The sequence below is a fragment of the Drosophila innubila genome, chromosome X (genome assembly GCF_004354385.1).
Source record: "Drosophila innubila isolate TH190305 chromosome X, UK_Dinn_1.0, whole genome shotgun sequence".
Lineage (NCBI taxonomy): Eukaryota > Metazoa > Arthropoda > Insecta > Diptera > Drosophilidae > Drosophila > Drosophila innubila.
In genome coordinates, this window is record NC_047626.1 from 37,876,269 (window position 1) to 37,891,193 (window position 14,925).

A 14,925-nucleotide genomic window follows, 5' to 3' on the forward strand; every position below is an offset into this window, starting at 1 on the left:
GTGTTTGGTAACAGGCAGAAGGGGGCGTGGCATACCACCCATAGGCAGATAGAGTTTGTTTTTATTTTTGGAGCGGACCACTGTATCATATAGCTGCCATAGGAACGGTATATCGAAAATGAAGTTTTAGTATGAAAAAGTTTTTTGATTGTTGAGATATCAGAACAAAACTAAAAAATATGAATCTGGGTTGGTATTATACATCCTGACCAAATTTGGTCAAAATCGATTAACTATATCATATAGCTGCCATTGGCTGCCGTAACATCGAAAATGTATTTTTAGTATGAAAAAGTTTTTTGTTTGTTGAGATATCAGAACCAAATTGATAGAATATGCATCAGGGCTGGTATTATACATCCTGACCAAATTTTGTTAAAATCGGTAAGCTATATAATATAGCTGCAATAGAGACGCTCAATTGAAAATTTAGTCTTAGTATGAAATGGTTTTTTGTTTCTTGAGATATCTTAATCAAACTGATAGTATATTCATTTAACTTGGATTTGTCCATCCTGGCAGAAGATCGCTTAAATCGGTCGACTATAATATATAGCTGTCATAGGACGGATCAGTACAAAATCAAGTTTTAGTATAAGCAACCTTTTTTATTTTTGGAGATATCTCAATCAAACTCATGGATTGGGTGTGTTTAATTGCCCTTAACATTTTTACGGGCTTTCCGACTTTCTATAGATTTTAACGGTAAACATACTTGACGATGGATAGTTAATATAGCAATATATATAGAAACAAATTAAATAGTTTAAATGACCATCTTAAATACATATTCTGTCAGTTTAGCTAAAATATCATAAAAAAATAAAAAAGTTTTTCATACTAAAACTGGATTTTCGACCGAACGCACCTACGGCAACTATATGATATAGTCGACCGACTTAAACCAACTTTGCTCATAATGTGTAAGACAATAACATATTCAAATTCTGTGAACTTGGTAAGGATATCTCAAAAAACACAACAAGGAAGTCATAAAAATCAAGAAAAACATGCATAGATATAAAACTTTATTAAATCGGCGTTTCTCCATGGATTTTAATGAATCGTATCGACTCTCAATTAATTTATCGAGTTTTCCCTTAATTTTAAAGTAAAAAAGCTAAAAAAAAAAAGCTTTAAAAAAAACTAATTTTTCTTAATTCAAAAATTAATAGCTCTTAAACTACTGGCTTAAATGTAAGACTGTGTATGGATAAATTACAGATATATGACAGATATATATGCTTTCAGCAAAAATAAAGCTTTGGAAAATCGGGCTTGGCTTTCTCGAGTAATGATGACAAAAGTGGGCGCACCTCTGAAAAACGGCTAGAAAAAAAAGCCAAATTTTAAAAAATTCTAAAAAAAACTCTTCCATAGAAAAAAAATGTTTTTTGTCGTTTGGGGCCCTATATCTATCCAAAAAAAGTGGGATTGGCTCAACTCAGAAGAAAAAAGTCCAAATTTGTTGCCAAGTGTTATTAATTTGTGTTTTAAAATAGCAACCTTTGTAACACCCTTTTTGTGAACAAGTCTTAACTGTGGTAGAGTAAAACTAAGTGAGTCCGACGTAGACTACAATAAATTTGAGTTTATCTGAAAATGTGGATCGATTTCTGTGTAAATTTACCAAATTAGCTGCAGCAGTCTGCATCTGTTAAAACTATTGATCATTTCAGTAATCATGCTTCTGTGAAAAAAAAAACACTGAAACTTGGGTACAAAATTTTCTGTAAGAGTTTTCTGATAATCCGAAAATTCGAAATTAAACTTGAGTTATAAATTAAAATTTTTTTTTTTTTTAATAAAAAAAAATGTAAGTAAATATTATTGTTTTTTGCGGGCTTTTGGGACAAACTGCATATAAAAAATAAATTGGAAAAAAAATTTGGTTTTAGAGTTATTCGATTCGTTACGCTAAATCGGCAAAATCGCCCACTGTGCATCGTCTTGATCGCGGCTCTAAACGGAAGAGAGAGGGAGAGAGATAGAGTAAAAGAAAGTTTCCATCTTCCAAGATTGCAGGGTCGCTCCTGGACTAAAATTGTGTAGCTGTTCGACCGCCAACAGCTGACGAATGAACAACGAATTGTTTTCGTTGCATTAGCAACTCCACGGGGAACATGCTGACATTCACCAAGTTGAACACATACTATGCCTTGTATACTATACCCCATCCTCATATTTAAATTTACATAACATTGGGGGCATTCAGCACGTAATTTTGATCACCAATCATGATAAGTGATCACAACTTTTTGCATTCAGCAGGAAATTTCCGACAATCGAAAATACCAAATTTTGGTATCGGTATCACAAAAAATTTATCATACAAATAGTGTGATACCTAATACTGATACTTTTTTGAAAACGACAAACAGCTGTTTGTGTTTTGACAGTGTGTGTGTTTTCGCCTGCTGACTTAAAGCTACGTACTCACATCGAAAAAATTCCGTTCTTCATGGTCGTCAAATGCAATGGTGCTGTACAGACCCAGGTGTTGTTCTTCATTCACTGCTTCCGAGACAAATGATGACAGAGCGTGGCACCCTTTAACCGTACGATCGTCCTCAAAAATTTCTTCCATTGTTTGGAAGTCTTCCCATTTAGTGCTGCCTTGTCCTGTGCTTTTGTTTTTAAGGCGAATGCCGTCGTAAGTTTTTTTCAAATTGAGTTGAGGCGCTTAGCGTGGTAAGGCTCCAGCAACAGCTTGTTAGCACTTCCTTTCCATCTTTGCTGATTTTCTGTAATTTTTATGAAAAAATGCATTGCTTTTAAATTATAATTTACAAATACATACCTTTATCTTCGTCGCAATCCATTGTATTATTGGACAGTGTGCCCAAATATCGATAAAAGCTAGCAAAATTTGGTATTTATCAGCTGTTTTTCAGTAGAGTTACCACACTTTCGGACAGCCATGGGACTGATTTGTATAAAAAAGTATCATGTCATTCAGCAGGTACTGATTACTGATCGATCACCGAATTTTTTTTACGAAAATGGCTCTAGAAAATATTTGGTACTCGCGATCTATAAAATTTGGGTGGATTTAATAGTTTGAACTTTTGTCTATAAAAGCGCATAAAAAAATTCTAATTTTCGAATAAAATGCACTGCTATCGACTTGTCTATTGAAATTCATCATATTTTAGTTTGTCAATGAATTAGACGCATTTCACATTTCAGAACAATATAGCAATACTGAGATACAATTTAAATTCAAAGTTAATTAAAATATCAAAAAAAAAAAATCTTTCCATTATTTAAAAATGGGACTCCCTAAAGACTTAAAATCATAAAACAATATTGGCATAAATTTCAAGAAAGAAACAAAGTCTTAAGTTCACATGAAAACATGCCTCCATATTGATTAAATCAGTAGCAAATATAGTGCAACTGGGTGGTATTAACTGTAGTTACTTTCAGAAATACCAATTTTTCTGAAAGTAAATTATTTAAAAGAACTGAAAATTAAAAAAAAAAAAATTATTTTAAGTTTTTTGCCAGTAAAAAAGCTAACAAGCACAAGCGATTCTATGACATGGGATATGTAAGCAAATAAATTTAAATTTTTGGAGTTATCTGATGATAAATGTTTAAGTTTCAATGGACCTGATGGATGAAAATACTATTTTCAAATATTGTTCAACTGGATGGTATTAACTGTAGTTCCTTTCAGAAATACCAACTATTCTGAAAGTAAAGCGCTCTTGTCCCTCATTAAAGACAGGATTTGCGAAGGGATAGACCAGATAGGTGTCTCCACGCATAATATATTTTAAGATTTAACCGTGTTAAACAAAATAAAAATGCAATTTATCAAGTTTTTTCTCAAAAACACAAAATATTATTCGTGCGTCTTATCATTTGACGAGAAAAATGTGCCTTGTTTTCGACACTTTCAAAACAGATTATTTTTTTTTAATCCTTCCTTAATGTTAATGCTTGAATTTTATAACACACATTAAACAGCTTGATTGAAGGAACAAACTGGATATTTTTTCAAATTTTTATGTTTCCGTATAATAACTACACGTGTATTTTCATAAGAGCTCATGCTGCGTCTAACCTTTTGACGGGGAGTGTATTTATTACTGGCCGCTCTACTTCGCCCGTATCATGTCTTTTATCATCTATATTTATTAAATATTTTTGAGAAAGTAACAATTTTCATGTAAATTTTAGGGTCTGGAATATTCGTGTCACCATCCGGTTTACTGGTTCGCACCGGTTCCGTTGGAATAAGCTTCATAATTTGGCTTGCCTGTGGTCTGCTTTCACTATTGGGTAAGTACAACAGACTTATAGGTTCGCCTACTCCCACTCATGAAGTACTAACCCATTTATTAATAATATAATTCAAAAATTTTCCGTAAATCATTGTGTTAAAAACCGACCATCTTTGAGACACCCTAATCTAAATAACTACATTTTAATGTATTTCATACATACTAAAAACTTTCATTAAAAATTCACAGTGCGGTCTTATAATAACTCAACTTATAATTTAAATCAGCAAAATGCAATTTTTGCGCTGTTCCGATTGACAAGAACTCGTTCAAAACTCAATCAGTTTTACTAGAACCAATATAAATTTATACAGAAAGTTCTATATTTTCAGTAAAATTTTAGTGGCATGTGGAGCTTTTTAAAGTTGTTTATTTCTTTGAACCTATAAATTTGGGAGCTTTTGTGACTTTATGTTGATTGTCGAAACCGAGACCAGTCGAGTCCACCAAAATTTTTGGTTTGTCTCTAATTCGGTGAATTTTTTCGAATATTTAAAAAAAAAGTCATAGCCACAATTGTGCCCGATTGAAGATTTTTGACTTTTAGTAACTTAACCCACGGTATTTTTCCATGTTACTCCATACCCATAACCTGTACATAGGAGCAAATTATTTTAAACTCTCAAAGGCTTTTATATGGCAGGATTTGCTAAAGTTCATGGGAAAAAGCTGTAACTTTTAAACTAGGTGAGATATCGGTCTAAAAATTAAAATATTGCTTTTTTAAAGACAGTTATGCGTTTTTATTAGTTTCGAAATGGCGGCACAAGAGGGAGGAAAGCTGACGTGCCCGGATTAAACAAAACTAAGGGGCTCCGCCCCTGCTCGCTTCGTTCGCGGTGCTCCAGTCGTACTTACTATGGAAAAAGCTAAGATGGGATAAAATTAAAAATACTTGGTTGATTTGACTATATAAAAACCAATTAAATAAATATTCTTTAGTTTGGATCGATGTCTCATAAAACAAAAAAGTTTTTCATACTTAAACTTGGATTTCGCCTGATCGGTCCTATGACAGCTATATGATATAGGGGTCGGATTTGAACCAACTTTAGTCAGGATATAAAAAGCTAAGTTAGATACATATTCTATAGGTTTGGTTACGACATCTCAAAAAACAAAAAAGTTGTGTATACTAAGACTTGATTTTCGGCCGCTCGGTCCTATGACAGATATATAGACAGATAGATAGATAGTTGTCCGATTTAAACCAAACTCTGTAAGGGTGTATAAAACTATCTTAAAAGCATATTCTTTAAATTTGGTTATGATATCTCATAAAACAAAAATATTTGTTCATACTTAAACTTGATATTCTACCGATTGTTCCTATGGGCACTATATGATATAGTGGTCAGATCCAAAAAAGAAACAAACTTGATGTGTCTGCAATATAGAGGAATCTACATACCAAGTGTGGTGTCACTAGCTTTCAAATTTTTCTTATAATTTGGATAAGAAATTTTCTATGTCGATTTTTAGGCGGTAAAGGGGGCGTGGCCAAATTGTGAAACAAACTTGATCTGCTTGCAATATAGAGGAACCTACATACCAAGTTTGGTGTCTCTAGCTCTTATAGTCTCTGAGATCTAGGTGATCATACAGTCGGACCGACAGACAGACAGACAGACGGACATTGCTATATCGACTTGGCTATTGATGCCGATCAAGTATATATATACTTTATAAGGTCTGCCACGCCTCCTTCTGCCTGTTACGCTTACTTTTATTTTGTGGTTTGAATTTTTTTTTAATATATAAAAATACAATAAATACACTGAGAGAAAAATCAAGAATTTTCGTACTTGAATCAAGAATTTCCGGTGTCAAAAGTCAGCCAAGCCCGAATATTCTTGATTCAAGAACGAAATTCTAATTTTAAGAGTTTCTAAAAATTCAAGTAGAGCTGCTGATAATATATCAACTTAAAAATATTTTGATTTTTTATATCGTGATATTTTATTTGTCCAAATATCGAATATGCGATATTTTTTTGGGATACTTTATGACATTTTTGTGTTGGTCACTCTGTAGTCTGGGTAGCGAGCGAAAACGACCCCGAAAATAGTGAGCTGTATCTCAGCTTGCTGTATGCTTCATGAGAAAGTGATCCCTTGCAATTCTGGAATTCTCACAAGGCGTCCATGCCGGGACTTCATAAAATCGCCCTAAGATGCCTCATCAGCCCTGGTAGCTCAGTGCCTTCGGAGCGGCTGGCGTCCGCTATAAAATGTTTCATCTGTGACTCTCGTAGCCGAATGACAGATCTCCACATAACGCAAAGCGTATTTTTAAAGTCCGTGAAATCAAAGTATTGGAACTAAAAGTTCGTACTTTTTTAAAATTATATAATTAAGTTCGCTTAGTTATATAACATATTTATATCGAAAATAACAAAAATTTAGTATCTCATTGCATACTAATATCGAAGTAATAAACAATGTATCTTATTAAATACCATGTTTATACAGTGCATTAAGTTGCTTTAATTAAAAGCGAGTTACCTTAAGCCGCCTTTGTAAAAACTTTTTTAATGCGATTTAACGTTAACAGGAATTCAGCGAAGCTCGCTTTTCAAACCTGTCGCTAATTTTTTACGCCGCTTTAAATATACATATAAACACTTAGACCGTATGGTTGCATATACAAAAACTAAGTGCCATTGAAAATGCAACGATATGCTAAATATTTAATTAATACACAATAATAACATAATATGGGCGCACGTATAAATGTGTTGTGTTATAAGAACTTACGGCTTAAGTTAAAATCAAGTTTAGCTGCTCTACAAACATGGAAATATACTAAAATTAAAGTTATAAGCAATGTATCTTATTACATACTAAAATCAAAGAAATAAACAATGCTATGTATACTTAATATATATAGCCTATAAATCGTATCATTTCATCTTGTTGGGCAGAGTATCACTTTTTGTAAAAAAAAAAAGGAAATAATAAAAAAATCAAATATAAAGATATTTCAAATCGATATATATTATCGATACGATATTTAACAAATATTCGACAACCCTAATATCAAGAGCGTTCGGATAAGTCAAGTACGTTTCAGGATTGATTTAAGATTATTATGGTCTCGATATAATCCCAAAATATTATAAGTTTGAGAACATTTTGTATTTACTTTAAGCGCTTTTCAGACTTATTACTTCAAAACGTTCTAGACTTAAGAATATTTCATCCTTAATTCAAGTCATTTAAATTTTATAACTGAATGCAAAAACATCTTAAAATAAAAATACGAAAGAGGTATTATGAGCATTTTGCAACAAAATAAAATGGTAAAATGATCAAATCATAAATCATCATTAAAAGTAAGTGAAGACTGACTACAGAAATTATCATGTTATATAGAGCCTCAACTTTAGTCTAAATTTTTCAGTGACCGTCGAACAGCTCCTCATAGCAGATAAGCCAGAACCATTTGAGAATTTTAAGCCACCAAACGAAAAAATATATAAGAATTAAAGATCTCGATTCAAGTCATATTGTACTTAATATAATACCTGTCAATCTCAATTTTTCTGAACGTACAAACAGTATTCAAACATATACAAATTTGGATAAAATGTTCTTGTTTTCGGCATTATGTTAAAATATTGTCGTTCTTAAGTTAAGAACGATTTGTACTTTAACTAATAAGCAATCGTACTTATTTTTGATCAGGACTAAGCATGTTTATATTTTAGCATACATCATTCTTAATTTAAGAGTTTTGTTCTTATTTTTTAATTTTTAACGGCTATTTATGCTTTAAGAATGAATCGCTTTTAAAGTAAGAAAATAGAGAATGAATTGTTCTAAAAAAATTTCTACACCGAAGCAGAATTAATTTAAGAAATCTTTTTTGTAGAACGAATCGAGCTGCTTTTTTCTGAGTGTATTTGACGCTGAATATCGCGTGGTCCTGTTATAATATGCAGTACTCTATTTACTTAGGTCAGCAGCATATCGGCAGCGGCCGGTTGTGAGCTGAGCTAAAAACTTATCTCGAACAGGGTTTATCTAGCTCTAGACGTTACTGGAAAACTTATATCTTTAAGACAATAAGATTAAACATCCTGGCCCTGTTGAAAGGCTTACCTTTCAAAAGCAATATGATTATATAACTGACCCAGTGGAATGTTTATACTTTAAACATTAAAAGATTAAACATCATGTGCCTGATAAAAGGAGTTTTTTTTAAATAAGTTGTATATGTTACATGGCTGATATATAATATGTATAATATGAAAGTATAAACTGCTGTCGTGATGCTGGAGGTATAGTGGGCTACGTGGTGAACATCCAAATCCACAGGAAAACCAAGAAAGCGTCCTTGTTGTGGCAGATATGCCCAGAGACTGACATCTTCAGAGTGAAGATAGCATCCTGGCTGAAGCTGACGAATTCCTTGACCAGACAGTTCAATTTGCTTCGGCTTGCTGTCACGAAAAACACCAGCGGTTATTTTACTTGGCAATGAGAATAACCATGAGCTTGGCTTCTGGAGTTGGACTTCTTCTTGAACTGCAATATGTTCGCGTAGCAGCTTTCTGGTACTATCGATCTCTTGAGGAGTAGCAGTTCCTCACAGATAGTCGCTGTTTTCAAGTTGAAAAGTGGATGCCGTTGTGTACACAATGTTAATTCATTCATCCTATGGCAGTGATCTCAGTTATTTTCGGACATACTGTAATAAACTGACATCGCATCATCCATTAAGACATATTTATATTCTGCCTTAATGCTGATGAATCGACCAGAATGTCGAACAGGTTGCGGCTACACTTGAAACGCTCTCAACTTGTGGTTTATGAGCGGGATCCTCACATTGAAAAGGATTGCTGACTTTGTTGTCCTTGTCGTTATTTTGGAGATCCGTCTGAGCTCTAACGGGTCCAGTGTTGGTAGCTGTACTCCTTCTGGCATATTTTGGACAATTCTTTGGATCTGCTTCTGAAATTGTGTGGTTGGCAGCAAGCTATCCAAGAAAATTCCATTTGTGTTCCAAACAATGTTTATGATGTCTCGCTGCAAGCGCTCGAACGCTTCCACAGCAACTGACAATGTCTCATAAGCATCAATAAACACTTCGTGGTCAATCGCTGTGCTCAGGGCGTTCTGCATTAAGTACATTGTTGTATTTATTAGATTGAAGTTTCTCCAAAAGACTTCATTTTGTTTCTTCATGACTTGGACGGTTGCATCTTGGACCGAAGACTGGTTAAGTAGCAAGTCGAGCAAGTAATCCTCATTGTGTCTACTTTGCTGGACTTATTGCAGAAGGTCATGGGCGTGATCTTCATCCATCGATTCAAACACAGAATGGTAGATCGCTCCAAAAGGTTTTAGTGGTGCTCTTGGAACACGTTGTGCCTTTCTTGCTTGCGTTTGCTTGATTATTTCGTCGTGTTGCTGAAATCTTCTTGTCTTTATTGTCCAGGAGTGAGATCATGTTGTCGATGCGAATTGCTTTTAGTTTCGCCCTTATGTTCAGCAATGAAGTCCACGATTCCTCAACTCGATTCTTAAACGCACCGTAATCCTCCAGATCTGCATGAATAATTACGTTTCATGCCGTCCTTGATAACACCACAATGCCCTGATCCTCATAAAACAGCCCTGCCTTATTATATGAGTGTGTTACATTTGCAGTATTTGTTTTGTTTGTAATACATGTTAAGACACCTAGTAACATACGTTTGTTCTTAATCTTATTAAGCTTGCTTGTGGGGTTATTTCTGCTTATTCTACTTCCGTTCGATTTACATTCACTTTCTTTTTTAAATTCCGTAGGAAAATGACAAACATTGTGTTTCGATCTCATTTCTACTCCTTACTTCTACCATTTTACAAAGTCCATCTTTTCCTAATTGGCTTGGTAACCCTGCCCCTCCTCCAACTCGTTTGAGCTAGATTTTCTTCTTTTAGTAGGACGGGGGTACCGGACTTAATATTAATTTTCGGATTAGTCCACTTGTACCTTTTTTGTAACTCGGACAAATACTCAACGGACCATCGTTTCCAAAATTTGTCCGTCTTTGACTGGACTGCTTTCCAGTGATCTCGGAAACCTCTGCAACTTTTATTGTCAGTCGTGTCTATTACAGTGGACATGGCTTCCCAAAGTAGAAAATGCGCAGGAGTTAGTACTTGCAAATCGTAAAGGTAGTCTGATAATGATGTTAGTGGTCAAGAGCTTAGTACAGCTTCTATTTGTACCATAAGTGTCGCTAGTTCTTCGAATGTCATTTTACCTTCTGTGTCAAAATGTTTCTTCACAGATTTGACACATGCCTCCTATAGCCCACCTACATGAAGTGCTCTTACTGGGATATTGATTCACTCAATTTGTTGTTGAGCGCAAAATTCATTTAACTCTTTTTGGTTTTTTTTAAATAGTTCGTAAATTTGATTTAAGGCCTAAGCTGCTCCACTGAAATTTGTACCATTATCTATATATAGTATATTTAGGAAAACTACGTCTACCGATACATCGTTTTAGCGCACCCATAAATGCTGCTGTTGTCATATCAGATACCACCTCTAGATGAGCCGCTTTCGTTGCAAAACAGACAAACACACATACACATGCTTTGTCTATTCATTTAATCTTAATTTTGTGGTAAATCATTATGTGCCCCAAAAAGTCAATTCCCACATTTAGGAATGGCTTTGTATGGATTACCCTATCTTCTGGTATGCAGCCCATCAATGGATGTATGGATCTTGGCTGCTCTCTAAAGCATCGATAGCAATGCTTTACTACCTGAGAGGTTAGTTGTTTGACTCTGAGTTGCCAAAACTTTTGAAGCATTATTGCTAGTAACCCTTGAGGACCAACATGTAAATGCTTTCTGTGCAAATACTCGGTTAAGAGGTTAACCCATTTGTCATTATATGGTAGGAGAATAGGATGTTTCGCATCAAAGCATAAATGAGCATTCTGAATCCTTCCCCCAACTCTTATTATAATATTTTGGTCTAATATAGGAGCCAAAGACTATGTATTTGATGTCCCAGGTAATTCCTTACCGCTCTTTAACAACTGATATTCTTCCAAAAAATACTCCTTCTGAATAATTTGTAAAATAAAGTTCAAAGATTTTTTTCTTAAAATCCCCCCAACTTGTTGTTTAACACTTTCTACATTTTGCTATAAGCCTTAATACTTTTGCTATGACATATTGCAGAAACGCAAAGCTATTTTTGTGATCTTTTTTTCTAAACATTGGTTCTTCTTTACATCTCAATACCTTGAAATTGTTTTTTAACTCTGGAACATCAATGTTTTCTTCAAAATCACGATTTTTCTTCTGATCTTCAGATCTTAGAAATGGGGGCCCTTGGAACCAAAATTAGTTTGTAACTAAATCCCTCGAAATTAAATCGGCTTGATTATTTTTGGTATTGACATAATTCCAATCGGAAACCTTTAATTTATTTAAATAGAATTAATTCTATAAGCCACAAAGGTTTTAGGTGTAGCAGGGTAAAGTTTAAGCCAACATAGCACAATCTTTGAATCGGAGTAGTGCTGAATTGATTCAAATTTCAATTTAACACTTTCCAATCCTTTTTTTGTCAACTCTGTCAGTAAAGTTGCGGCACACAATTCTAGACGAGGAAGCGACAATATTTTTGTGGGAGCTACTCTACATTTGGAAGTAGCTTAATTTATAAAAACTTGCCCATTGGGACATATGGATTTTATATATATAAATGCAGCTACATGCGTTCCGCATCGTCTACTATAATTCTCCTCGGAATCGTGATAATATTGAGCATCGGTAATTCGGCTCTAAATCTTTCCCTTACCTTTAATATGTCTCCTGAAATCTCTTCATCCCAGTCCTTTTTTTCTTTCCATAGTTCCTGGATAAGAGTTTTTGCACTTACTGTGACTGGATTTACTAATCCTAGTGGATCAAATAGTTTATAGATATCAGATAATATATTTCTTCTAGTCGGTTTGCTCTCGCAAACTCAATTGCATTTTATAGCAAAATTATCCGTGTCGGGAATCCAGGAAACCCCGAAAGCTTTGACTCCATTTACTTGATCCTTATCGAAGTCTAGGCGCATACCTCTATCAACTTCTGGAATTGCTGTTAGAATCTGAGAGCTGTTTGAACACCGTTTCCTGAGATAGAAACCCCTTTTAATTAGTTCCCTAGAAATATTACTTTGAATTGTATGTATTTCCGTGATAATATTAGCACCTGTCATAAGATCATCCATATAAAAGTCTTTTTTAATGATTTGTGCTACTATGGGAAAGTTTTTCTCTATTTTTTTTTGATGGTTCTTGCAGGCATTTAATTGCTTAATACGGTACAGCAGCAGTGCCGTAAGTCACTGTCTTAAGCGCATACGTCTTTAAAGGCTCTTGAGAGTTCCATTGCTAAAATATCAATTGATATTTTTGATGTTCTTTCTGAACCCAAATCTGCCTATACATTTTTTTAATATCAGCTGAAATTGCATATTTGTATTTGCGAAATCTCAACAACATATTAAAAAGATCCTCTTGCAGTTTGGGTCCAGTATACAAAATATCACTAAAGGACACATTGCTTGAAGAAGCATCAAAGACCACCCTTAGTTAAGTTGTTGTACTGTCCGGTTTAAACACACAGTGGTGAAGCAAATAGTACTTTGACAACAACTTTTCTGGTTTTTCCACAGGGGCCATGTGACCTTACTTTAGATATTCTTCTAAATACGTATACTGTTGTTTTAATTTCGGATTATTTGACAATTAGCGTTCCAAAGTCAAAAATCCTCTTTTTGCTTGAATTTCAGAGCTCCCTAGTAGACAAGAGTTGGTTTTTAATGGAAGTTTGACCATAAATTTCCCGTTCTTATCCTTGCTTACGCTAACCAATGGGCTATTAGCCAACCACCAATAGACCGTATTTTGTAATCTAATTTGGCCATTGTTCAAAGTGGATGAGCTTTCTAAATGGGTCTCATAGAACAGCTCTATTCCTAAAAGCATATCTATGCCCTTTGGTATATAAAAATAGGGATCGGCAAGCTTCAGATTTTTAGGTACTGTACCTGCATCAAATTTATGCGCTGGTAATTCGGAAATAATTAGGGTGTTCACTTCATAGTGGCAGCATGGCAGCGGGCACATGTGCTTTACTGGAATCGTGAGCATCCCTTTACAATTCAGTCCTGCCCAGACATTTTTATTTCAGTTTTATAATTTGGTTTAATCCTGGTAGTCTAGATGCTAGAGTTTAAGATCTACGTACAAAAGTTGCCGGTTCAAATCTGGAATCTCTTTCAATTTTTTTAATTTGTTTTTATTCGATCCGCCCTTTATTAACAATTTTTATATTAATAAAATATGAAAATACCGTTAATTTTTTGTTGTTTCGACTTGCAAAAAATGTTGTGTGTTGCATTTAAAATTTTCCTACAGTCAAACAAATGCTTTTGTATCGTGACGTCAGTAAACAAATGCCAAAACTTTTACACTAAAATATGCCAAAAATACTAACTTTCGATTGAAATTATCGACTTTTAATCGTGTTTTTTATCGTCTTTACATGTGCATATGTGCCTGACTTTTCGTAGTCAAGGGTCTGGGTCTAGCAGGAAATTTTTCAGTACAAGTTGTTGTTGTGACGTCTGGCACATGTGCTTACTCCATGCTGCCACTGTCAAGTGAAAACCCTAAATATTTTTAATTACCAACACTTCAATGCTGGATTCAAAAGTCGTATTTTTGGACCTTACATTTAGTGCTAGACTTTTATTAACTTCAGACATTTTTCCCCCCATCCCTTCTATGGTGGCCTTTATTTTAGTTCCCTTAATTCCTAGTCTCTTTCCCATTGATTTTTTTAGGCAATTAACTTGTGAGCCGCTATCAAGCAGCACTCTGCAATCGTGGCAGTGTTTTTTTGAATCCTTGACCTGCACTATTGCTGTAGCGAGAAGAACATATTTCTGCTCATCTACATTATTTTCTTGTTTACCTAAGCATTTTTGCTATGGTATTTGAAGCTTTGTGCAAAAGAACATGGTAAGGTTTTTCACAGTCACTACCAAGGCAAAGGCCGCAAACGTTATTTTCATTACCGATTCCCACCTTTCATGTTCATTTAAGCTCCTAAACTTGTAGCACTTAGCTAGAGAATGATCATGTCTGCATCCTTTTATGCATTTTACATCCTCTTTGTTGCCCCTTGCTTGGCTGGAGCTTTTTTCGCCTGATTCTAAGGCGCAATATTCATGCTCCAGGGATCTTAGCAAGGGGTCTTGTGTTTGAATCTCCTTAGAAGGGGTTCTTTAATATTCTGACCTTAATTGGTCGTTTAATTTTCGAACAAACACAAAATTCAAAAGACTGCAAAATTTGTTTTTAATAGGTACATTTTTTGTGCATCGGGGATCAAGGTTGATCCAATCAGTTGTTGAAAAATCTCTTTGAATGTCCTCCATTCTTCGTATTTACCAGAAAAAGACGGAATGTCAATTTTTGGTAAAACGTAAGGAAGTTTTTTCACTTCTTGATTTTGAAGCGAGCTCTTCAAACGCTTCATTAAGAGTATAAATCATTTATTTTACCTCTTCGTCTTCAAACTGTCTTAGCATGTCTTAATTTGGTCATTGGC

The 14,925-nt window shown here is 34.5% G+C and overlaps 1 protein-coding gene across 1 annotated transcript in view; it reads left to right on the plus strand.

Moving 5' to 3' along the window:
- LOC117794181 (b(0,+)-type amino acid transporter 1) overlaps positions 1 to 14,925 on the plus strand; it is a 90,888-nt gene that overhangs the window by 55,644 nt on the left and 20,319 nt on the right. Inside the window, exon 4 of the mRNA XM_034634700.1 lies at positions 4,189 to 4,290. Coding sequence (XP_034490591.1) covers positions 4,189 to 4,290 — 102 coding nt within the window. The remainder of the gene's footprint in view (positions 1 to 4,188; positions 4,291 to 14,925) is intronic.